The sequence below is a fragment of the Rhododendron vialii genome, chromosome 5a, assembly GCF_030253575.1.
Source record: "Rhododendron vialii isolate Sample 1 chromosome 5a, ASM3025357v1".
Classification (NCBI taxonomy): Eukaryota; Viridiplantae; Streptophyta; class Magnoliopsida; order Ericales; family Ericaceae; genus Rhododendron; species Rhododendron vialii.
The window spans coordinates 41,714,877-41,738,389 of NC_080561.1; the positions used below are offsets into that span (position 1 = coordinate 41,714,877).

A 23,513-nucleotide genomic window follows, 5' to 3' on the forward strand; every position below is an offset into this window, starting at 1 on the left:
AACGTCTCCGATCGTCGGACCGATATCGGAAAAGCCTCGCCGGAGGCCGTGTAGCACGCTGTGCAGCCCGAAGCTGCACAGCACACACCCCCTGTCCCAGATGATGGCTGTTGTGTTGAGTTTGGACATCTCAAACTAATAGGAGTACTACATTTTTATTAAAGGGATCTAGATCCTCTGTGAGGATTTGTTTATGGGGATCTTGTGAGACTTTTAACCCGGAGGTGCCATCTCAGTAGGGCTGCAAATCAGCCGAATCGAGCTGAGCTTTAGAGTGTTCAAGTTCATTTATTAAGTTTCTAAGCAAACTCAAGCCGAGCTTGAACTCTATGAAAATTTGACGAGCCAAGTAGAGCCGAGTTTCCCTAGGTTTGAGTATAACTCGACCTTGTTCACGAGCCTTAACAAGTCAAAAATATTATATATTTATTATGCTTGCATATAGTTCTAGAACTACAAATAAAATTTTTATTTTGTCCATATACATGTACAAGTTATAAAATTTTCATTATATACATGTAAGATTTTATACATATTGAAGGTTATATGTGAAATTTTATGAGATATATACATATATTCTAAGTTCGCAAGCCTAATCGAGTCGAATACTATCAAGTTCAGGTTCGGCTCATACAGTACCCAAATCGAACTCGAACGAGCCTTTACCAAGTTGAGGCTCGAACAGTTCACGAACGGCTCGGTTCATTTGCTGCCCTACACCTCAATAATAAAAAGATCCAAGGGTGAATAACGGGGAACTCAAAAAGTGGGTGAAATATCTTCATGGTTTTGTGAATAATCACTTGCATCTATATTATTTCATGTTTCTGATAAATTTCTATGGACAGATTTTCAGGTTGCTATTAAAAACTATGATACAATTGGATTCAGCAGAACAAGATTTCCAATAGATGGCATTATTAGTCGAACCATCTTCAACAGGTACGAATGACTCTTTCCTTTTGAAGTCAAACTCCCCAGAACAAATAACTGTGGAGCTACTGCAATGATACAAATAAGCCAACAGAGTTTCCTGGTCCATGACATCATTTAAAGCATGAGAAATCCTCCCTAGCTAGCAGTTCGACAGCATATTAAAAAATTCTAGGGGGAATACTGAAGGTATGCTTTTCATTCGGGAGTGGAGCTGAGATGCCCAGCACGAGTAGTGCAGCTACTCTCCCAGCATCAAAGACCAACTTGCCATCACAACATGGCTCCATCTGAAACATATGCAAAAGTAGACTGCAAAACCATGTCAGTTGATTTGGTAAGCACCAGCAAGATAACCTAATACAAACAGGGACAATAACTATACCCACATTCATACATATAACAGGACTTAAACTTGAGGGCGGCTACTATATCAACTTGTAAAAGACAGACAAACAGCAAAAAGGATTGGCATAGAGACATAAAAAAGAAACAGTGTTAGTATTTGATATCACATTCAGGATTCTATGTACAGTCTGCTAACGTTCTGCAACACAACTATGTGAGAGTCCACAGCAGCATAATGGAAAAACAAAAGAAAAAGTAGAAAAGTTGTCATGTTCAATTACAGTACAACAATCGCCCAAATTGAAATTTCCAAGCATTGAATAGTACACTCATAACATCTATCTTATTGAAACCATTTAGAAACTAAAAACGATAACCACAGACCAATTTCACTTCTTGATAGCAAGCAAACCAAACTAGTTCGCTTAAAAAACGGCTCTCCGTTTCTTAATGGCCTCCAGCTTGGCCCTCCTCTCGCCCCGCCCCTCGTCCCAGTCCACCAAATTAATCACAGTGCCTTCATCGTCCGCGGGCTTCTTCACCTGTATTTTCCCCCAATTCCCCATAGCAATCTCCTCCGACAGCTAGCAGCATCCTTCACTCCATAGAGCTTTGCCTCAGCAATCTCATCTATCTTTCCTTCCTTTCGGCTTGAAAATAGGAAATGGATCAAATCAGATCCCTGCTTTGCAGCCAAGTAGGACTTCTTTCGCCACTGTTCACTCCCCCTAATTATCTCATCTCGAATACATCTCCCAGTCTTACCTGTTGGATTTCTATTCACATATCGGAAGGCAAGGAACTTGAAACGACCACGAATGACACTTAAAAGGTGTTATTGCAGAAGATAAAAAAATTGGGGCATTTCAGCAAGAAAAACCGTTGCAAATCCATAATTTTCTTAGCACCCAAGAGGCTAAAATCATATTAGCTAATGCTGAGAGACCACCAGCAGTCCCCACAATTAGCTTCAAAGCAACTTCACTTCCAAAAACAGCACAAAGATTAGGCGCAAAATACTCTGTTATACTGCCCACAAAAGCATGAACTTTTCCATGGCTCCTGAACCCGTCCCTAAGCCGGAGGCCCCCCTTGGCGAAGAACTTCCGGGCGTAGCTTCTCCGGCAACACAATTGGCAGATATGGAATTGCCTACGGAGGAGTCCGAATGTAAAGCAAGAAGTCAGTCACATGCGTCAAATGTCTTTTGCAGAATTTCTTCGGGAAGTGGCTTGCCTATCCCTTTCCATGAGACACAGCCAATATCAGCCGGAGATAACACCTCCTTCAGGTCAATAAGAAGATTTGAATCAGCTAAAGCATATGCCTTTAGGAAAAAAGCTTCAAAGGATCTCTGGATAGAAATGGACTCTTCAGCTTTTGCTAATGCTTCTTCGTGATGGCCTGTGTCATATAACAACCATCCTTCATAGACAAGCCTTTCTTGCTCAGAGGTAGAATGATTTCAAGCAAGGCGCAAGCTACACATTGCAGCTTTTTGACAGTTCAACTTGTAACGATGAAATACATCAAGCTCATATTGAACACAAAATATCTACTACTGACAAAGACTGTGAAAGTCTTTCCTCTTTTGTATCTTAGAAGTGTACCACAAACTTTTAAGCACTTCAGATAACTGGGAGGCCCTTTGTTACGTGGATCCTTCTAAATGTACTGAATACCGTGTTGGACACTCGGCAATCCAACAAGAGTATGAGATATGTGTCTGGCATGTTTAGTTGGACATTAACCAAGCAAACATATTTTGTAATTGGATTTCACCATGAACTAGGCATAGGACTCCTATAAAATTAATGAAATGCCCTAAGGTAACTTCTAAACACCATTACACCAATTAAATAAAAGAAATATACAAATAGAATCCGAATATTTTGGCGTGTTTCCTTGTCCTTGAGATATAAATGAGATAAATCCGTGGACTGACGCTTAGACCTACACCCACACTGGACACACGTAATGAAACAAGTGGAAGCTGATGTCCCCAAAATTTCATACTGATGGACATCATGCAACTACCATGACCCAAATCTGAAGTGGAAATGCCCGCAAATATTTTCTGGTCACATTACCAAGGAGAAAGTTCACTAAAAAGTCCACATTAATACAGAATTTCGACAGAGTAGAAAGTTCTTGGGAAAATAGCTAGGAGTTGACCTTCATTATGACTTATGCTCTTGTTTCAAACTTAAAGGCACCATATTACACTGGGATTGTATTACCATAAAAGAAACTTCTAATCTGAACTTGGCAATGATGACAATGTGCTACTTTTGATCATGTATTTAGCAAGTTCCACTGATAATGCGTTTCAGGCACTCACAATATCTCAACCTTAATTCCACTTGCTGAAGGTATATCGAGAAAATGGAAATCAAGATATGATACCAGGGACTTTACTTCTCTGTTTCTCCCTCAGGACACTTGAAAGGGTTAATCTTTCCATGTCATTCTTTATGGCACAGTCTGTGTTTCATGCACGAGTGTCTAGAAACCTGTCTCGTAAAATTCTCTAGAGTCTAATAGAGAGGGCATAACATAAGTTCTTTCTAAGGGCAAAAGAAAACCATAGATGCTGAAATCTTAAGAAGTAGAGATACCAACAAAAGCACTATCTATTGTTCTGAACAATAAGGGCTTATTTACATTATCTAGGACTATTGTAAAGCATGTAGACACTGTGCATATTGTTGACTTTGATGGGCCTAAACAAGCAGGAAGAACGCAACAAGAAACACATGAGTGTGTTGCAGTAAACAGTTTCTCAGGGATAGTTAAAAGCCGTGATATAGCTTGCCATGGTGTCATAGAATCTCAGAAAGAATCGTGACTTGGGAACATACAACTTGGTCGCAAGTATCGCTGAAATTGCGGCACTAAGGTTCTTATTCACATCTGGAGTGAGGCTCCCAATGGAAACCAACTAGCTGCTGGCTGCTCAGTCCCACCAAAAGCCATGGGTACTGAACACTTCAACAGAATCATTACATACTGTAAATAAAGAAACAAAACCTTCCTTTTTAAACCAGCAGTAATGCATGGTCCTTTTCGAGAAAAAGTTAGTTTTTGACTCTTTGATGCAACATATACATTCTGTACAAGCAAGTGAACCCAATTTCAAATGGCGAAATCCTGTCCCAGATTTGTAGAGCAACATGCAGACTCTGCCCCTTCCAAACTAAAATATAAAAACTGCTCTCAAGGTTCAAGATATTTAAAGCTTCACAAGAGAAAGTGTTACTAGAAACATAAGAAAGCGAAACTAGGGAAACGAGAAGCCAATTTATGGATCAACAAAGTGTTCACCCCCATCAGTTAGTAGGTGATTGTCAACATGACTCGGTCATCGAGTTAAGAAGACTGATGCCTTCAATTAGGGGTGCAATGAAAGAGAAACAAAAGCACTGCAGTGGTGGTGCTGAGAGTAGAAAAAAAGTAAAGATGGAGTAACTTTATAGGAAAGGAAACGGAATGGACTCTCTCATGCATAATCACCTGTTTAGATAGCTTTCGAGGAGAGAAATGTGAACAAACCATATTCGTTTCCCTATTTAGCACAAAATAAAACTATCTACCATCTTGTCATTTATTGTTATCTTTTCCAAGCAAGGGAGAGAATAACACGTCTTGCTCTTCTTTTCCTCATGAATTATCCAGACAAGATGGAAAGCTGCCATTATCCATTTCGTTTTTAGTTTCTATTTTATTTTATCCAAACTTAACACTTCAGTTTGTTTTCATTTCCCTCTTAGCCTCTTTCCTTTTCTCACAAATTTTGCCAATTGGACAATAATTGAGGATGGTGTAAACCTAAAGTACACCCAAATCAAGATTAATAGGTAGTGGTAGTTCGCCATGAAGCATATCAAAGCAGAAAAATGAAACAAGTAGCCTGAATCAAAAGCAACCAGCAAATGATGCACATTCTCAAGGTTATCCATAAGGAAACCTCACTGCAAAGAACTCTAAATTTGTGCATTCAAGAGTTGACCCTTGAGTTAGTTTTCCGATGGCAACATGTTAAAGAACTTGGCTTAATCAAGCTTACTTCCAGGCACAAATTTCGCATCCAGCATTTCAAACATTCTTGATGACCATAGACAAACATGACCAATACAATAGAATTCGATCTTTCCATCAGACAAAGATCCGTAAACAAAGATCGTTCACAGACACATATATTGATCATGGTATTGAGCTGCAGAGCATATGCATGACAGTGGAACATAGATGTAAAAAACAAACACAAAAAACAAATGGATACTTGTACTATGGATTGGAAATGATCTGCAGCAATTTTAAATTATACTCCCTCCTTACCAAAATATTAGTCCGGTCCACAAAATGAGAACTTAAAATAGTACAATCTTTCAAAAAAATATTCAACAATTTACTAGATATTCAAGAGTTCTTTCAACTTATGTAAAAAGTTTGAATTTTTTCTTCAAAAAATGTATTATTTTTAAGTCTTCATTTTGCGGACCAAACAAACATTTTGTGACGGAGGTGGTAACTGAATTTTCAAGTAACTTACCAGCTGCCCGGTTTCGGTATCGGTATGTCCTTAAAGGATCTAGTTGTGAAGCCATGCACAGGTCACTCTTGGCCATGTCACGGTCACAGTACTCTGAACGTTTCTCATATGCTGATGCATTGCTCCTAGGCTCCTAGCCTTGTCTATATACTTTGTCATCTCATCATATGCAGCTTTGCGCTGATTTTTGAGATGGTATACACGTGCCAGCCCCTGATGTGCTCGATTATGGTTGATATTGAGAGCATTCATGTAGCAGTCAGCAGCAAGATCCAGCTTGTCACAGTCTACGTACACGCTCCCTAAATTGTTTAATGCCTGCAAGAAAGCAGTGTAAATCAAATGGTAATCCACTCAACAAACAAGAGTTTGAACTATCTAAACCAATGGGGATCAATCAAGTGGTGATAGAATCGGATAACAAGCAGGTGATTATGCTTAGCGTTTCTGAATTAGTTCTACCATGGGAAGTAGCAGCTATAATTATGGATATCAGAGATTTGGGTCAAGAGCAGGGGATTTCTTTCAACTGGGTTAGAAGATCAGCAAATCGGGTGGCGCATGAGGTGGCCTCCTTGGCAAAGAAGGGCAAGCTTCCTCTTGAGTGGAGGGCTAACCCTCCTTGTTCAGTTTTGTCTTGGTTAAGCTTTGATAGCTCTTTTTTGTGCCTTGAAGGCATGTTCTTAGGCTATAAATAAAAAGGAAAGCCCCAATGTTCTCCTCTTCTCCACACCAGCACCAAGATTCGGTCCCACCCACCCAAATTACCATCTATACTACTACTATGTACTCCCTCATCTCTGTCCTCGTTTCTCTGGCCCTTTGCCTTTTAGATCCTCATTCATCTTCTTCCTCTTTGTAGTGAAATGTCTTTCTCAAGCATTGCAATACGCGAAACCATTACAAGCAAACAATAAATGATCTGAAGCTAAAAAGAGCCAAGTCTAAAATGAGTCTGGTAGATTTATACGACATAAAGATCGGTCTAACCTCACATTTCAAGTACAAGGTTCTAGAGGAAGCCTTACCACGCACAACGAACCGCGAAAGCTATGAATTCAGAAATGGAGTTCAAAATAATAAGAGGCATCTCACGCTTTCCACATCTGTCCAACACATCTTGCAAACGAGAGCTCCTCAAGTTGAAAAAGGACTTCCTTCAGAAGCCAAATGTCAAATACGTGGGAGGCATATACCATGCATCGATTTCTAACGCCGTAAGCCATATAAAATCAAAACCTGGAAAGCTATTATAATTTGTGCCAATAGAAATTGAATTAGATGCAACAACCACCCAACCCATTGTACCTTAGATTGTTTCTCACATTCTTGGCTGCAGATGTGGTTCTGGCAAACACCCGTTGTTGTAGAGAGAGAAAGAGACGATGGATGTGGCCGCGTGGATGAGTTCACCAGCTCCGAGTAGCAAAAACAACTCTGGCTGCTGACTCAGTGGTCGGAACGGCGACGGTGAAGATCGACTTGGACGGGCGACGATGTTATGACGGACTACGACAGTACGACCAGAAGGCGGGAGGAAAAAAATCTTTTAAAGTTGTAATCAAGTGTTTCCGGCTCATTTTTTTCAAATTTTTTTCGACATATATCTTCTCCGATTGAATACCAAGAAGTATCCGTTTGGCTTGAAACCTAGAAGAATCATTTTAATTGACAAGTTCTCCAATGTGGACAAATTGGATCATAAAAACAATTCCAAAGTAAGGTCGAAAATTTCATAAAACGAAGGAGAAGCCTTCTTCCTTCATAAGGATGGTAATCAAGTGCACCCAACAATCTTTTTGTCATTTTTTTCCTGCAACTTTCTTCTCCGATTAACAATAATTTGTTCTCGATTGAATTTGTACTTAACATGAACTTTATAATCAACAATTTATACAGTAAGGACGAATCGGATCATCAAATAAAATCCAAAACAAGGTTGAAAATTGCCAAAAAATGGGGACAAAACACTTCTCAGGTTGAAGGTGCGAAGTCTTTCGACCACAGAACGCGCATTTCGCAACCCCGCGTTACTTGTTGCTCGGACTTGTTTTGTTTTTCCAAAAGGCGTTTGCGCTGAACACGACATCGTCACAATACAGATCGCATCGCATATTTTGTTTTTCAAGATTTTCACCTCCTCCTCGATTCACTCTCTTATGTATGCTTGCTCAAAACTCAATCATACAATTTCACTCCTCGGTTTATTTTCATTTCACGAATGCTATATCAAGGCCTTTCCCCGATGCCTTTATCCTCTAACATCAAAGCCTGGATGACAGGTTCATCATGGCTTTGCGTCGTTTTCCGAGATCGATATAAACCATTTCTTCAGTCGCCCTTGGTTTTTATATATATATGTCAAATGCAGTCTATTACAGGATGCCCATAAACTGCTCGATGCAATGTCTAAACAAGACGTGGTTTCTTGAAGTGCTTAGTTTTCTGGATATGCTCAATTAGGACACGAAAATGAGGCAAAAGAGGTCTTTGAGGACATGGAGAATTAAGGGATCGAACAAAACTGAGTCAATTTTGGGTAGTCAAATCCATGGGTTTGTGACCAAGATGGGAATGGAATCGTACAAATGCATTGTTAGTGCCCTTAACTAGTATGTATGGGAAGTGCGGTGGTAGTTCACAGATGCCACAAGTGTTTCATGAAGTGGACACGTTACATATAGGCGCTTGTAGTACACTAGTTAGTGGGCTTTAGAGGAAAGGCTTTGTGGATGAGGCACTGATGATATTGGACCTATTCGAAGAGATGCATATTGCTGGGGTAAAGCCAAATTCAATAAGAATCCCTTGTAGTTTACCAGCTTGTGGAAACACTGCAGTATGCATGGGAAGGCAACTCATGGTTTTTCTATCAGAAGTGGGATCTCTGGTTATGTGTACGTTGGCAGTGCATTGGTTGACATGTACGCTAAATGTGGAAGGATGGAAACGTCTCGTCCTTTTTTTGACGAGTTAAGCATGCAACCCAAATGTGATGAGATTCTTTTGTAGTGCAGAGGCTAGGGAAAGATTAGCTTTAGCTGGGCATGCTTCATTTTCATTGTACCACTTTTGAAGCCAAATTGCTATGGATGATGATAAGCAATCGAATATGACAGTTAAGCTATTGGAGAGGTTGGGAGAGTGTGCATCTGAAACATGGCAAAAACAACTTGCATTTCACCAGTTAGGTTGTGTAATGCTTGAAAGGCAGGAATACAAGGATGCCCAAAAAGTGGTTTGAAGAAGCAGTTGAGGCCGGTCATGTTTATTCATTAGTAGGGGTTGCAAGGACAAAGTATAAGCGCGGTCATACATATGAAGCTTACAAAATTATGAACTCACTCATTTTTGATTATTCACCAGCCGGGTGGATGTATCAAGAGCGATCTCTATACTGCATTCGGAAAGAGAACATGATGGACTTGGATACGGCAACGGAATTGGACCCCACTCTTCCTTACCCGTACAAGTATAGGGCTGTTTTGGTGATGGAGGAAAGTAATGTTGACGCCGCCATCCAAGAGATCAACAGAATAATTTGTTATAGGGTCTCTCCTGACTGTCTTGAACTACGTGCTTGGTTTTCTATTTCAATGGGGGCTTATGAACATGCCTTGATAGATGTCCGGGCTATTCTGACCTTTGAGCCTAATTACATGATGTTCCATGGAAAGTTGCATGGGGACCACTTGGTAGAGCTCCTCCGCCACCATGTTCAGCAGTGGAGTCAAGCTGAGAGTGGAATCAGACATGGCCAAGAGTGACCTGTGCGTGGCTTCACAACCAGATCCTTTAAGGACATACCCATACCGATACTGAGCAGCTGGTAAGTTATTTGAAAATTCAGTTACCTCCTCCGTCCCAAAATGTTTATCAGGTTTGCAAAATGAGGCCTTAAAAATAATACATTCTTCAAAGAAAAAATTCAAACTTTTTACATAAGTTGAAATAACTCATTGTTATATGGTAAATTGTTGATTTTTTTTGAAGAATTGTACTATTTTTAAGTTCTCATTTTGCGTACCGGGCTTGTAGTTTAGGAAGGAGGGAGTAAACTTTAGTTGCTGCAGATTATTTCGATCCATAGTGCAAGTATCCATTTGTTTTTTGTTTTGCATTTTACATCTATGTCCCACTGTCATGCATATGTTCTGTGACTCAATACCATGGTCCATTATCAATCGATTTGTCTCTGCTAGATCTTTGTTTACGGATCTTTGTCTGATGGAAAGAGCAGATTCTATTTTATTAGTTGTGTTTGTCTATGGTCATCAAGAATCTTTGAAATACTGGAGGCAAAAATTGTGCCTGGAAGTAAGCTTGATTAAGCCAAGTTCTTTAACATGTGGCCCATCGGAAAACTAACTCAAGGGTCAACTCTTGCAAGCACAAATTTAGAGCTCTTTGCACTGAGGTTTCCTTATGGATAACCTTGAGAATGTCCTATACATTCTTAGCCCCTTCATAATCAGGTCTCCTTCTAAATTAACACGGCATAACCATACAGTAGCAATGCTTTATGTGTTGGAGACTGTTTTGCCAACCATTGTTTTTAATAATGCTCTGGCCACATCCCAAAAGGGCAGACATGAAGATGGCCGAGCAAAGCCGCATCCTCTCTATGAAGCAAAACAAAAGAGACTGGCCTGGGAGGCTAGGCCAAAAGGTAAAAGAAACCTTTCAGGACCAGAGACGGACAAGTATGAAACATAGCCAAAAAACTCAACTGAAATATCATCACACTCTTACAAGCTGAACTATCAAACATAGTTGAGGAATACTAAAGAGGTTACCTCACATCACTTTCTTCACAATTTTTTGAATTTTCTGGCTTTCTGGAAGACTCTAATGACTTCCTAGGCTTTATGGATGAATTTACTATAGCTACAACTCTTGCAGGTCTCCTCCTCTCTTATGTCACATGTGCTTAACTAAGAATTTTGTGGTTTAGAAGGGATGGGATTAATGCTACTTATGTTAGCAACTTACGAAGCTTCTTTCATAATTCGATCAATCTCCAGTATTTTGCTGAGTATGCATGATTGCTGGAAAGCTTCATGCAAAACGAGAAATGAATGGGTGGAGAGCTGTTTCTGTTCCAGTATCTACCTATGGTAACTCATTGAATGGCCTAGCAACCTCTTTCACGGTATTTTTTCTACTTTGGGTTGTAACTGTATTAAATCAAGTGATGCAAGAATCTAAAGACTCTCAATGAGACTTTTGACAATTGGGGGGTGATGACGAGGGGTTGGATGACCCTGGTTGGAATGACGATGATCGTGAAAGTTAAAAAAAATGAACATGCAGACTTTGTAAGTATCAGAGAAAGTGTCTAATTATATTTTAACTCTGCTGCAATGTGACTCATGTCGATAACTTCTTGGGAAATGCTTTGGGTTGGATTTCTCTTCTCGGTTTTTTTTTTGTCGTATACAATGTGAAGTAAACTACTATTTGATTTCTTTCCATTGATCCACCCCGTTGTACTAGCTGAAAATAATATCTCAAATCATGCCTTTCAGTTCTAATGGATGACCATAAGGAACCTGAAGCCATATCAGAACTCTCCAAGGCCATTTCTTTCAAGCCAGACCTACAGCTGCTCCACCTTCGTGCCGCATTCCACGACTCAATGGGTGATTACATTTCCACGCCATGATTGTGAGGCGGCTCTTTGTCTTGATCCAAGCCATACAGATACAATCGAGCTTTATTGTAGAGCACGAGAGCCCTCCAATGTACAACAGCAGAAGGAAAGGAGCTAAAGTGCTAATCATCATGTGGACCCCAATTTTTTTGTTGCAGACAAGGCCGGTTCTAGTCAGTGTGTTTTTGTTTTTCTGGATTTTGGAAAGATTCAGGTCTGGATTTGCAGTGGCCTCAAAGAGAGAATCAGCGCTGTGAAGGAAAAACAGGAACAGATGGAAACGATTTGTCTCTTTACATGAATATATTTGTGAATATAAGCAGTTCCGGTATTTAGTCATTTGATGATTTATGAGGCGAAATGCTGCAAAGGTCTGGTTTGTGTAGCTGTTGGATCACTACAGCAGTGAGTTGGGATGGTGCTAAACAAAGTTATCAGCATTCAAATGAAACATGTAAATGAAATTGGCCGCCGAGAGGTCTTCAATGTACTGCAATGTTTTCCTGCTGTGGCTTCCTTTGAAGTTTTTGCCAGCTACATTTTCAATTGTAAATGATAGAAAAGAATCCCCTTGTTTATCTGTTTTGAGTAATCAATTAATGATTCTGACATATGATCGCGTTTGTAAGCATGGAAAGAATGCTTGGATTGGGTCATAAGATGATGGACCTTATGTTAAGTTTGGACACCTCAAACTCACAGTTTTATTGAATACTCTCATTTGTACACAAAACAAGGGATCCGGTTCCTCCGTGAGGATTTGTCTATGAGGATCTTGTGAGACTTTTAACCTGGAGGTGCCACCTCAGTAGAGCTGCAAACGAGCCGAATTAGAGTGTTCAAGTTCGTTCATTAAGTTTCTTAGCGAACTCAGGCCGAGCTCGAACTCTATGAAAGTTTGACAAGCTAAGCTCAAACCGAGCTTCTTTATGTTTGAATCGAACTCGAACTTGTTCACGAGCTTTAACGAGTCAAAAAAATTATATATATATATATATATGCTCTCGTACAATTCTAGAACTACAAATTAAATTTTTATTTTGCACATAAATAAGTTCGTACATACAAAAAATTATAAAAGTATACTAAAATGTAAGTTCATCTTACTTTTAAAGGTTTGTTCATGTACAAACTACAAAATTTTCATTATGTACATGTAAAAGTTTATACATAGTGAAGATGTATGTGAAATTTTATGAGATATATACATGTACTCCGGGTTCACGAGTCGAATACTGCTAGGTTCAGGTTCAGCTTGTTCAGCACTTGAACGAGCCTTTATTGAGTCAAGCCTCAAACAGTTCACAAATGACTCGCTTCATTTGTAGCCCTACACCTCAGTAATGAAGAGATCAAAAGGTGAATAACAAGTACGTCCGGATAGGATGCCAAAGCCCCTCAAACAATGGGTGAAATATCTTTTTGGTGCATATTCACTTGTATCTATTTCATTTCATGTTTCCGTTAAAAAACTATGATACATTTAACATTTGGGTTCAACCAGAATAATTTCCCGCTCTTCCTCAAATTATGATAATTTTTTTGATATTTAGGATTGTGATAAATTTGGTTCTACTAAAAATTGTGAGAATCATGTCCCAATAGCCGACTCAACCCGTGTATATGAATTATGATCGTTTTCAAAAGCAACGACTCAGTCAACTACTACAATAAAGCAACCAGATTATGATCGATTCGAGTAGGATCGTTTTTTGCGTAGGGTTTCATTCATCACAATGGAAGGTGGTGGGGAACAAAATCGAACTGCTAATTTGAAATTCCCAACACAATCGACGAAAAATTAACACTAATTCTAGGAAAAACCTCATCGTACCTTATCGGGCTCAAACTGAAATCACAATGATGCACTTTAATTGGTAGTTTCATAAACTGAAACTTAAATACTGGAGCTTGAAACCCAACCTCTCAACAATGAGAATTCATTTGTCAAAAAAACAATTGAGGATTCAATTTCGTCCGCTTGCGTTCGTAATTGTGATATTCTCAGCAAGATTCCTCCAACAATACAAGGTCAGTCATGTCATAATAATCACCGTAAGTATACAACGGACCGTAGCTAATCAATAACCGCTCGCTCACAAATTTTTAAAGTCATGTACGGCGTGGTATGACTGCTACGGACCACATCAAAATCAAAACAAATTAAGAAGATTTCCCAAATTTGAAAACCACATTCTTGTAGTGAAACGTATATGTCGAGCCACCGTAGCAAACAGTGCAAATTATGCATGCATTTCACTTGAACTCTCCTTGGACCGGTGCTTTCGTTTCTTACTCCTGATACAATAAATCAACAACAATTGAGAGACAGAGAGCATACTATCAAAACAAAAGTTACTCCTAATACATAAAAGTGCATTAGCAATACTTGTCATGTGAGCTCGGATCCCGGCATAATTTGAGCTTCCGATCAACGTGCTTCATATCAGCAGCAGTAAGGGTCACAAGTTTACTTACCTGTACAAAATGAGAAGAAAAAGTTTATGGAGGAAGGTGGAGGTGAAACCGAGCTACATTCGCAGTTTCGCACATATTGAAATGAACGTCGCAAAGCCAATGCCTGAATTACATCAGCTAAACAGCAGCTGTATCATGATCACCTCAAACTGAGAATTTTATGAAATAAATTATACATTCCTACCAAGGAGATTATGGCATTCATAGAAACAGTGAGTTCTGAAATGGAGTGTGTATCATGCTGGCGAGAGAGAAGGCTCCCAACGTATCTGTGCATTACATTGAATTTCAGGAAAATTATTGCAACAAATAAGAAGGGAATTGGAAAACAAGAAAGTCATTCAGTTCATATTTGGAAAGCAGCAAGAACCTCTCAAAGTCGAGAAGCCCATGCACCTCATTCGCCCGGTACAAAGCAGCCAATGCCAACTGCACCAAAACAAAATCTAATTTCAAAAAAGCAACTTTATTGATCAAAATTATGTCACAGACAATGATAGCAAATAAATAACCCAAGAAACTGAAAGTTGCCGTGCTGAAGTAGGTGGCTTACTACCTACGTACCTATTTACGTAGTTTTTCCTAAATAACCAGACCATTGAAAAAAAAAAAAAAAAGTGTTCCCTCAAATATTATACAGCCTTAAGGGATCCTCCTGAGATCGGATTGCCACAAAGAGGTTTTGGGTGGTCTACGAAATGGGAACTGGCCAGTATGATATGAAACAGGTAAAAATTCACATTCAAGGAATATGACGTACAAAAACATATTAGTGATAACCCATACCTTAGTTGAGAAAGTGGGAAAAAACAATGGGATTCAAAATGACAGTCCTGATATAAGTCCACCTCAGTTAGAAGTGGTCATGCCTTTGGAAATCATTACTCTCCCATCTTGTGAATTTTCCATGAAATGTAGGGCAGTAGGATGGGTGTACTAGGAATTGTGTGACTAAATATTAAAGAGCAAGGGAATGCAAGCCCACATGAGCAAGTGCCAAGTGCATAAGAATATTTTTTTTAATGAGTCGAGCAAGTACATAAGAAATAAAGCCTCGAAACAATTGGAAACAGAAAGATCAATGGTCTTCATGATTACATGCTGCTATTAAGCTCGCCCCAAGCAAATTTTCAAAAGCGAAAGCAGAACTATTGCAGAGAACAATAGCTCATTCAGAATCTCCCTCTGTTTGATGAAAATAATATAAAAATCCTTACATGTAATACACTGCCAATCGATTTCTGGGCAGTGGACAAACATGCCATCATTGCATAAACCCTCGTCATTTCACGTATGGCCACCTGCCCCTGAACTACTGCATTAATTTATACCAACCACCATTTCAATGTTTAGTAGTTGTTAAGGATAGATCCATTTTAATAAGCAGAGTAATCTGAGTGTAGGCCAGAGAATATAGCCAAAGTCCTCCCAGCTCTCTCAAGTGTGTTAAACCTTCCTAATCAAGACAAGTAGAAGTGTGGCCACGACCCAAGCTATTGCTACAAACTAGAAGTCATAAATAGGAAAACCCAAGATGGTGGGCCATTTGACCCATCAAAGATAACCAGATTATGTAGATTAATTTCTGTCAAATACAGTAGAGATAGGCTCATAGGCCCAAACTTACACTACTAGTGGGGGACCTAATGTTTCCCCTTGTTCAATTCGTTTAAGTAGTTCCACTCGTATTCACAGGCTTTACGAAGGCAAGGACTTGGTAAAACTGAAGTCAGATTCTGCTAGCATATACTTGTGACTACTACCATCCCAGAAGTAGTACCTCCCCTACTGCCCCATTTCATACTTGTCGGATTGATACAGCCATCACCAAAAGTAAGCATTGAAGAGCCATAGTCCATTTTGAAAACCAGATTAGATCAGCCAAAGCAACAGGAGAAACCGTAAAATGGTCTTGGTTGCAGCCTGGATACCCTAAACCAGTTTGATCGTAAAACTGAGTAACCAACACTTTTTTTTTGTCAAACCAGGAAATAGAAAAGGGGTAACGGTCCACCTGTTGAAACAAGTGATGGTAACCTAACAGCTGGTTCAATAGACAGTCCGATGCGACTTTGTCATACACAAAGACATAAACATATGTGCAAGGCATTAACCACAGAGCGAAGGGCTTCTACAGTTTAGTGACCTACAGAGTAAAAAAAAAGCTTAAACTACAAAGCCGACAGCTGTCATTTTAAAGTTGCCCACTGATCTTTTCCCACCTAAGACACTATTTTCTCTCAATGTTCTAAATGGCGCTTGGCGCTAGTAGGGCGGAGACCCACCTCCAAGCGCCAAGCCACCTAGGCGGCCGCCTAGGCAGCGCCAAGCAATTCGGCGTTTTTTTTTTTTTTAACAAACCATTATCAAATCAAACTATATTCTATGTATCCATAATGCAAGTTCAAAGTTCTACATAACCATAATGCAAAGTTTAATGTACAAACCCAAATGAAATTAAGTAGTAGCAACTAGCAAATAAGTTGAATAAGACAATAAGTAGAAATAAACGAGATCGGAGATCCCTAATGCCAAGTTCAAAGTTCATCTCCTTCCTTTAACTCTTCTCCTCCATACCCTTCCAAAACTTGATCTCCATTAGTTTAATACTATACATTTTAGGCCGCCAAAGGCCTCCAAAGACGCCGACGACGCCGCCGAGACCGCCAAGGCCGGCCTAGGCGGCCGCCAAACCTCCTTGGACACCAAATCAAATGCCAAGGGGTATTGGCGTGGCGGCAGGGCACCTCCAAGCGCCTAGGCGGCCGCCATTTAGAACACTATTTTCTCTAGCGGGGGAATACTTATTTACACATTACCCATCACAAGGCTATGTTACCAATGGGCAAAGGGTATGGTCACAAAGTGGTAAAAAAAGACCAACGATGACAAACAAAGCAGATGGCGCCTTCCCAATTGAGTACAAAATCAGTGGGCATGGTCAAAACTCAAATAGGTATCATAGTCTACCATAGGAGGTAAAGGCGATAGTTTCCATCCGCTTGAGCTTGTTTCAGACTTAATCTCATGTACGAAAATAAGGAAATTTAGGGTTTTCAAAGCTATTGGGAGGATTAGGGTTAGAAAGTAACAGAATAGGAGAAACAAAACCAAAACAGGGCTGTTTTGGGTGCTGTGAACACTATCCATGAACAATAATTAACAACGTTTCAGGCAGAAAAATGAAAGAATAGGAGAAGAAGGAGATGGGTCTGGAAACCACTCCTAGAGGCTAGAGGCCTTAGGCATCACACCAGGGGTTTTATTTCAACACACAATATATAAAAGAGGCTTCAAAAGCTGTGATTTCTCTAAAATATCAACTCCCTTAATTTAAAAGCATTACATTGCTTTTATAGAACTAAAACTATGACTTTTTAAGAAAAAGAAAACTACTTTCGCTAGATTTCTGAAACCTATTTGATAGTAAAAAAGATTTGTAATAAACAAACAGAGAGAGAGGATGTTTAGACGAATGGGCCTAAAGCAAACAAGTTGTTTTATACTGGAGGATGTTTAGATAGACAAATACCTGCCCAGGAGGGAAGAGAAGGGGAGCATCTGTAAGCATGATTTTATCTGATTCCACCTTAGCAATTTCATGCACATCCTACAAAGAAGCCATCAAAAATCAGATTACAATAGGCAGACAGTCAGCTAAAATAGATCCTTTCTTTCTTTCTTCTATAAGTAAGATACAGTTCTCTTTCTTTTCTTTTTATGTCTCTTTTCTTTCTATTCATTTTTTTAATAATCAAGAGAAATTAAACTAGGTTGAGTTAAATTACCAAGTGTGTATTATTATGATGAACATAACAATAAACAGACCGTGGTAATAAAATCTTCACATGCTCTACAATTCAACCATTGAGCCAGAACAATGAAAAAGAACACAATCAATGAAACAGAAGAACAAAAATGCAGCATACTGTGTGGCTTGGAGGTAAGTATTGGAGATATGGTCGAAGACTACTTACAATTTAGATATGGTATGGTAAAAGAAATCAATCACAAATTTAACAATTATGGACAGTTATTAAGAAAACAGAATATAGAGGATAAGGCTACCTTTAGCGTTTGAAGTTGGTCATCATTTGCTTCGATAAATTCCTAAAGGATGAATAACAATCATCACTAATCACGGTAAAAGATAAGGATACTTTTATATAAACACATATATTAACATCGACCAAGGCAGGTGATAGTATTTCACTTAACTCTTGCACATAGGAAATGAGAATGCGGAAAGGAAACCACGTGGTGAAAAATAATAATTTGGAGACTGACCTCCATAACGTTGACAAAACCATCAAGTGCACGATATGGTGCATAAACGATGAGGTCAAAACCTAGACTCTGCAAATTAAAGGAAATATTTAAACTAATATCAAAACCGCAACAAAGTAGGAGGAAAATGGTGTGTGTAATATCATGCCTGAAGAACAATCATCTCATTATTGAGGATCATTTGATGATCCTGTTCAATTGCCTTACCAAGCTCTTCTGCTGATACATGATTTTCTTCAGCCTTACAAGCTGCATATATGCATGTTAACCTGTCTCGAAACAAAATCTTCCAATTCAAATAATTTGAAATGAGTGAAACCAAGCACCCGCTTTTAAAATCCAGTGCATCTATGAAGCATGGATACTCCAAAAATGATTCCTTACAAGTTCCTGATACATGTCAGATATGATATTACACATATACCGCCCGATATTATAGGACTGACAAATAAGTATCCAAGTATTCCACCATCTGAGGAGAACTTGTTTTACAATTATAAATGGAAAATGCTAACAACCATTGGCGAAGCCAAAAAGGGACCAGGGGGTTCACGTGCCCCCTGGGTTTTCTACTATTGCAATTATAACCCCAAAAATTTTACATGTTCTTTCAATTATCTCTAAAAAGTTACACTAGTTGCTCCTAGTAGTTTGAAATTGTTTTCACATCGACTCTCATAAGCCTCAAAAGTAATAAAAGTAATCCCTAAACTAATTTGCTTCACAAATGTTTCTCTAAAAAATCACCTCTCCTATATATTTCTAATTCTACAAGTCAATATTTGAATTCTCATGAACACTCTATGATTAAGCTTTCGTTGGCTCGATATTCATGTTGAATCTGTTGTATTCTTCAACTAATAGTGAGCCATGCTTTTGATTTTTTAATTCATGTGTCAATTGCATGTTAAAATTTCAGGTTTTTCATTTTGCATTACAAACCATCTTCAAAACATATGAAACAAGACCGAAAATAATATTCGACTTGAATGTGGAAAAAGATTTTGAGCCCATTACTAATAAGTGCCCCCTCAGTACTAAATTTCTGGATCTGCCAATACTAACAAACAGCTGAGGATAATGTGCAAAAAATGCATGGATACCCATGAAAAGTGTATGGATATCCACGAGATATGTAGTGAAAATATAACTTTTTTGGCTTCATATGAGTATTACCCATTGCAGAGTAGGCGGTGTTTAGCAAAACCAATCATAAAATATAGATTTTATTTCCTTTCGGTCTTCTTTAGATCTTTTTGTAATTTCGATTATACAACAATACAACGAAAAAGGAGTTCCTGAATGGACCATTGAACATCAGTGACCTGCAGGCTACAATTGTAAATCAGATCTAAATCTATATCTTACATAATGTCTTTAGGGTGATGCTCCATAACCGACCATTGTAGATAAAATCGTTTGAAGTATATAAGAGCTGTTGCCTGCAGAGAATGGATACATTTTCAGAAAAGGAAAATGTCCAAATCATGACACACGATCCCTACCCTACCTCCAAAAAAATGCTATTAATCATGAGTAAATCAAGAAACAGAACCATATACCTGTATTTTACGCGGAAATTTGAAGGCATCGCATACATCTTGAATTTTGAACTCATAGAATGTCCGCAGAAGTTGTTCTTCTTCAGTCTTTAGTGGTTTAGGACGTGAATGCTTCTCAACTGATGTGACCACAAAAAACAGAAACAGAACAAACACTGAAAGAGAAATAAACTCCGCATACGTACACAAGAATTTTCAAAGCCATGTGCAAATTATACCCCTAATTTAAGTCTCAATTAAAAGTTACCAATCTCTTTAGCATCAGGTTGAGGTTCAGGGTACGACCAAGACCCGTCAATATCTACTTCCATTCTTGTTGCCCCATACTTCAAAAACATATTATATGGTCAGTATCACAGATATTATATCCTTTTCCAGTGCTTGCCAACGAAACAAGAGTTTCTCCATACCTTTTCCAGTGCTTGCCTTGCCCTTTGATTAGCAGCTTTGTACTTTTCTTTCTATGTAGAATCATTAAGAAGGAATGGTATTAATACAAGGACAAATTGGAGAAGAAACCATAAACCTACATAAGAAAACTATTTTTCTATCCAGACTCATTTCCTTTATGTGGCTGCCAAGTAATTGTGAACCTTGGTTCCTTTTTTATTGAGTTTCTGCACTTTATTAGAAACAGCAAAGTACAAGAACTACAGCTTGATGTATTTTTTCCTTCTCTTCCCCTCTTAACAACAAACAAAAAATCAAACAGAAACAATATCAATCATAAAAAGGAGAAAATAATTGAGGGCCAAAACAGGATATTACCAGATCTTGGGGAGAGAAGATCCACTTGGCACGGTGAGTTGAAGTTAGAAAATCAGCCATCACTGAAAAGTGAGATTCAAACGAAGGTCCATAAACGATATTAAAAATAAAAAAAAAAACAAAGGTCTATAACACAGAAATTCCAATCTGTCATAATGCTTTTAAGTATTGAACTGGTAAACAGACTGGATCAAGGGTCAATGCTTCACACAAAAATCATTGATCTCCTAAGCTATTTCCCTAAATTTATCTTGATTTCTAAGATAACACGCAACGATGTATTAAATTACAATTTGACAAGCTCATAAAAGGACTTCATACAAAAGTACTTCTTCGATATTGTGCCCTAGGTGTTCTTTTAAACGCTAACAGCGTGCTGCAGTTCAATGAGAACATTAACGAGGCATGGAAGAACACACAAAAAATAGGTACTGAACTTAATCAACTCTAATTTCCCAAATAGGGATGGATCCAAGATTCTAACTTTTAGGGGCTAAAGCATGTGAAAACCCATGAAAACACGGTTGGCCTGGAACTTAGGGCTTTTCTTCTTCCTAAGGTCTCAGATTCTCCGTGCTAGCAACTCTTGGGGCCACCTCCCTTCACGTGTAAGTGTGAAAAGGGCTGTGGGAAGGGTTTTAGGGATTAGTCCGAGGTGCGAGCAAGCTGGCCTTGGACACCCTGCATTACCCAAAAAAAAACCTACTTAAGAAAATTTGCCGAGAAAGGTTAAAGTACTGGAAAATCAAGAATCATTATTGTTTTCAATAACATTTTCAAAGCTCCACACACTACGAACGAGCAATATCATCGCATATTTCTCGAACTTTGTTCAACTTTATTCACTAAGATTCGATTGCATTCATCAAATACAGTTTGTCAAATACTGACACGAAAATGATGAACTATGTCAAGTAGTTAGACGTTCAAATTCAAAAAGAATTCTGAAAGATTGATCAAAATACCCCATTTTTATATCCTGAACAATGAACACGTAACGACAAAATGACTAAACATGTAGGAAACTAGAACTAGAAGTATAACTTGTCAAAAAAAAAAAACTAGAAATTGAACATGAAAGACTTCACATATTGACTATAAAAGCATTTGACGTCTGATTGGCGCAAGAAAACAATGCACAAAACAGCTAGGCTGAGTACACAAGATTTTTACAATTTACCAACAGTATACCAGACCAGTTCCCTATTTGTCGTTACCAGTTTCACCGGCCTGTCCTCTAGGGTAATTCACGTGGCAGAGGATAAATGTGACAAATGCGTAGTTTTGGATGAGTAACAATTTACAAATAATGACTTATTATTGACCAATTCACAATTTCATTAGCTTCACTTTACCTTTGGCTTTCCTGTGCGAGAGAATCCAGATCAGAGATGCTTCAACCTGGTATTTGCTTCTTCCTTCTCAACCTTGGGGCCTGCGGAGAGAGAGAGAGAGAACCAGAATCAAGATAAAAAAACCATACGGGACAGGATCAATTAGAGACAGGATACGTGCCAAATACCAAGGGTTCAGTAATCTTCTCTAACGAGCTATCTAGCCGATCTTCTTCTTTCAAGGTCAGTCGAGAGAGTAGAGCTTCAATGGCTTCCTACTACAGAGGAAGAGCAGAGGGACGGAGAGGAGACGCTCCAATCGAGCACGGCCGAGCTTTTAATTAGACTCCAGTTTGGCTCTCTGTTTGGAACTTAAGAAAAAATAGAAGAATGGAAAAGAAAAGAAAAAGGGAGAGAAATGGGAGGAAAATGTGAGAAAATTTACTATTCACAATTTCACATAGCTTGAAATTGTTGGCTTTGTTAAATTATCTTTTCCCTTCCGTTCCAAACAGAGATAAGTTGGGTGGGGGGGGGGGGGGGGTGGGGTTTATCATTTCTAAAATGAATTTGAAATTCGAGCCCCTGAATATTGGAGTACTCTACCTACTAGTATTTACTTAAACGAGCCGAGACTCTATAATGAGCCGAGTCTGTATAATCGAGCTGAACCCAATTTTAAAGTGTGGAGCTCGACATGTTAACTATACATGTCTAAATTTCGAACTCAAGTTTGATTTTATTACTAAACGAATTAAGCCAAGCCGAGTGCCAACCCTAAAGTCTGGTTGGAATGGGGAAGGAGGTGTGGGGCATGCCCTTCTGAATTAGACTGCCCGTCTAGGTTAGGACTAGGGCTGTAAATGAAACCAAGTTCAACTCTTTCGACAAAAGTTATGCTCGTTAAAGGTAGCTGGGCTTGATTAAATTGGCTCATTTAGTAAATGACTCAGCTCGGGTCGTTAAGAGCTCGAATTTTTTATTTGTTTAGTAAACGAGTCAAACTCGACTCGTTAACAACGCTAATTAGGACTGAGAAAGAACCGCAAACCCGTGGACCCAACCCGTACCCCTAGTTTAGGTTATGTTTGGAACTTTGTGGAAAAGAATGAAAAATTAAAACGCAAGTTCAATTTTTCCATCAATTTCACTTTTCTTCTCATTTTCCTCATAATCACTTTCTCTTCTCTTCTTTTTCTTGAGATTAAATTCTTTACACCGACGGTGTAAAACATTTGTTTCCTCCAAATCAATTGTATTGTACTATGTCGCCATGTTTTATTAATTGAGACCACTGTTTTGACACGTGTCGCAATGCACTTAATTTGGAGGAAACAAATATTTACACCGGCGATGTAAATAATTTATTCTCCTTTTTCTTTCCCTTCCCTAAGTTCCAAATAAAGCCAAGCGCAAAACACATTTCCATTTACTACGTGTCAATGCCAAGCGAAATTGCAAAATTACCTTCGTATTGACAAACATACAACCGGCCATGTTTGGTTTGAGACCTGAGAAAGTTTTTTAGGATAATAAGTAAAGAGAGAGATAAAAAAATGAGAGTAATAATTTAAAAGAAAATTAATTGAAAACCTTTT

At 38.7% G+C, this 23,513-nt stretch overlaps 1 protein-coding gene, 1 long non-coding RNA gene and 1 pseudogene across 5 annotated transcripts; 1 reads left to right on the top strand and 2 right to left on the bottom strand.

Annotated features, from left to right (window-relative positions):
* Positions 1 to 886: 886 nt before the first annotated feature.
* LOC131326070 (uncharacterized) lies at positions 887 to 5,823 on the bottom strand. Its single transcript, XR_009199910.1, has 2 exons — positions 1,659 to 5,823; positions 887 to 1,223 (listed from the first exon to the last, which is right to left on the bottom strand). It is a non-coding gene; the product is annotated as an uncharacterized LOC131326070 (long non-coding RNA).
* Positions 5,824 to 7,973: 2,150 nt separating this feature from the next.
* Positions 7,974 to 12,131, top strand: LOC131326071 (ethylene-overproduction protein 1-like; annotated as a pseudogene).
* A 1,298-nt stretch (positions 12,132 to 13,429) lies between these two features.
* LOC131326072 (cyclin-H1-1) lies at positions 13,430 to 22,367 on the bottom strand. 4 transcript variants are annotated; one of them, XM_058358660.1, is made up of 16 exons: positions 22,104 to 22,294; positions 21,937 to 22,008; positions 21,066 to 21,262; positions 20,582 to 20,643; positions 20,224 to 20,274; positions 20,061 to 20,139; positions 19,814 to 19,932; positions 19,620 to 19,693; positions 18,400 to 18,520; positions 18,252 to 18,320; positions 18,033 to 18,074; positions 17,497 to 17,574; positions 14,335 to 14,393; positions 14,149 to 14,233; positions 13,876 to 13,964; positions 13,430 to 13,784 (listed from the first exon to the last, which is right to left on the bottom strand). In XM_058358660.1, coding segments are annotated over exons 3-16 (984 nt in total). In that variant the 5' UTR covers positions 21,067 to 21,262; positions 21,937 to 22,008; positions 22,104 to 22,294; the 3' UTR covers positions 13,430 to 13,729. The 4 variants fall into 4 exon arrangements, with proteins under 4 accessions (XP_058214643.1, XP_058214642.1, XP_058214644.1 ...); XM_058358659.1 differs by having other exon boundaries at positions 21,937 to 22,016; XM_058358661.1 differs by lacking the exon at positions 21,066 to 21,262 and having other exon boundaries at positions 21,937 to 22,016; positions 22,104 to 22,367.
* Positions 22,368 to 23,513: the final 1,146 nt, after the last annotated feature.

What these genes read in the sequence shown, in the direction of transcription:
- LOC131326072 (XM_058358660.1), bottom strand. An exon ending in CATCACCCTAAAGACATTAT is followed by an intron (nt 18,521 to 19,619) that starts GTAAGATATAGA and finishes GTTTCGAGACAG; the next exon opens with GTTAACATGCATATATGCAG. An exon ending in ATGAGATGATTGTTCTTCAG is followed by an intron (nt 18,321 to 18,399) that starts GCATGATATTAC and finishes TTTAATTTGCAG; the next exon opens with AGTCTAGGTTTTGACCTCAT.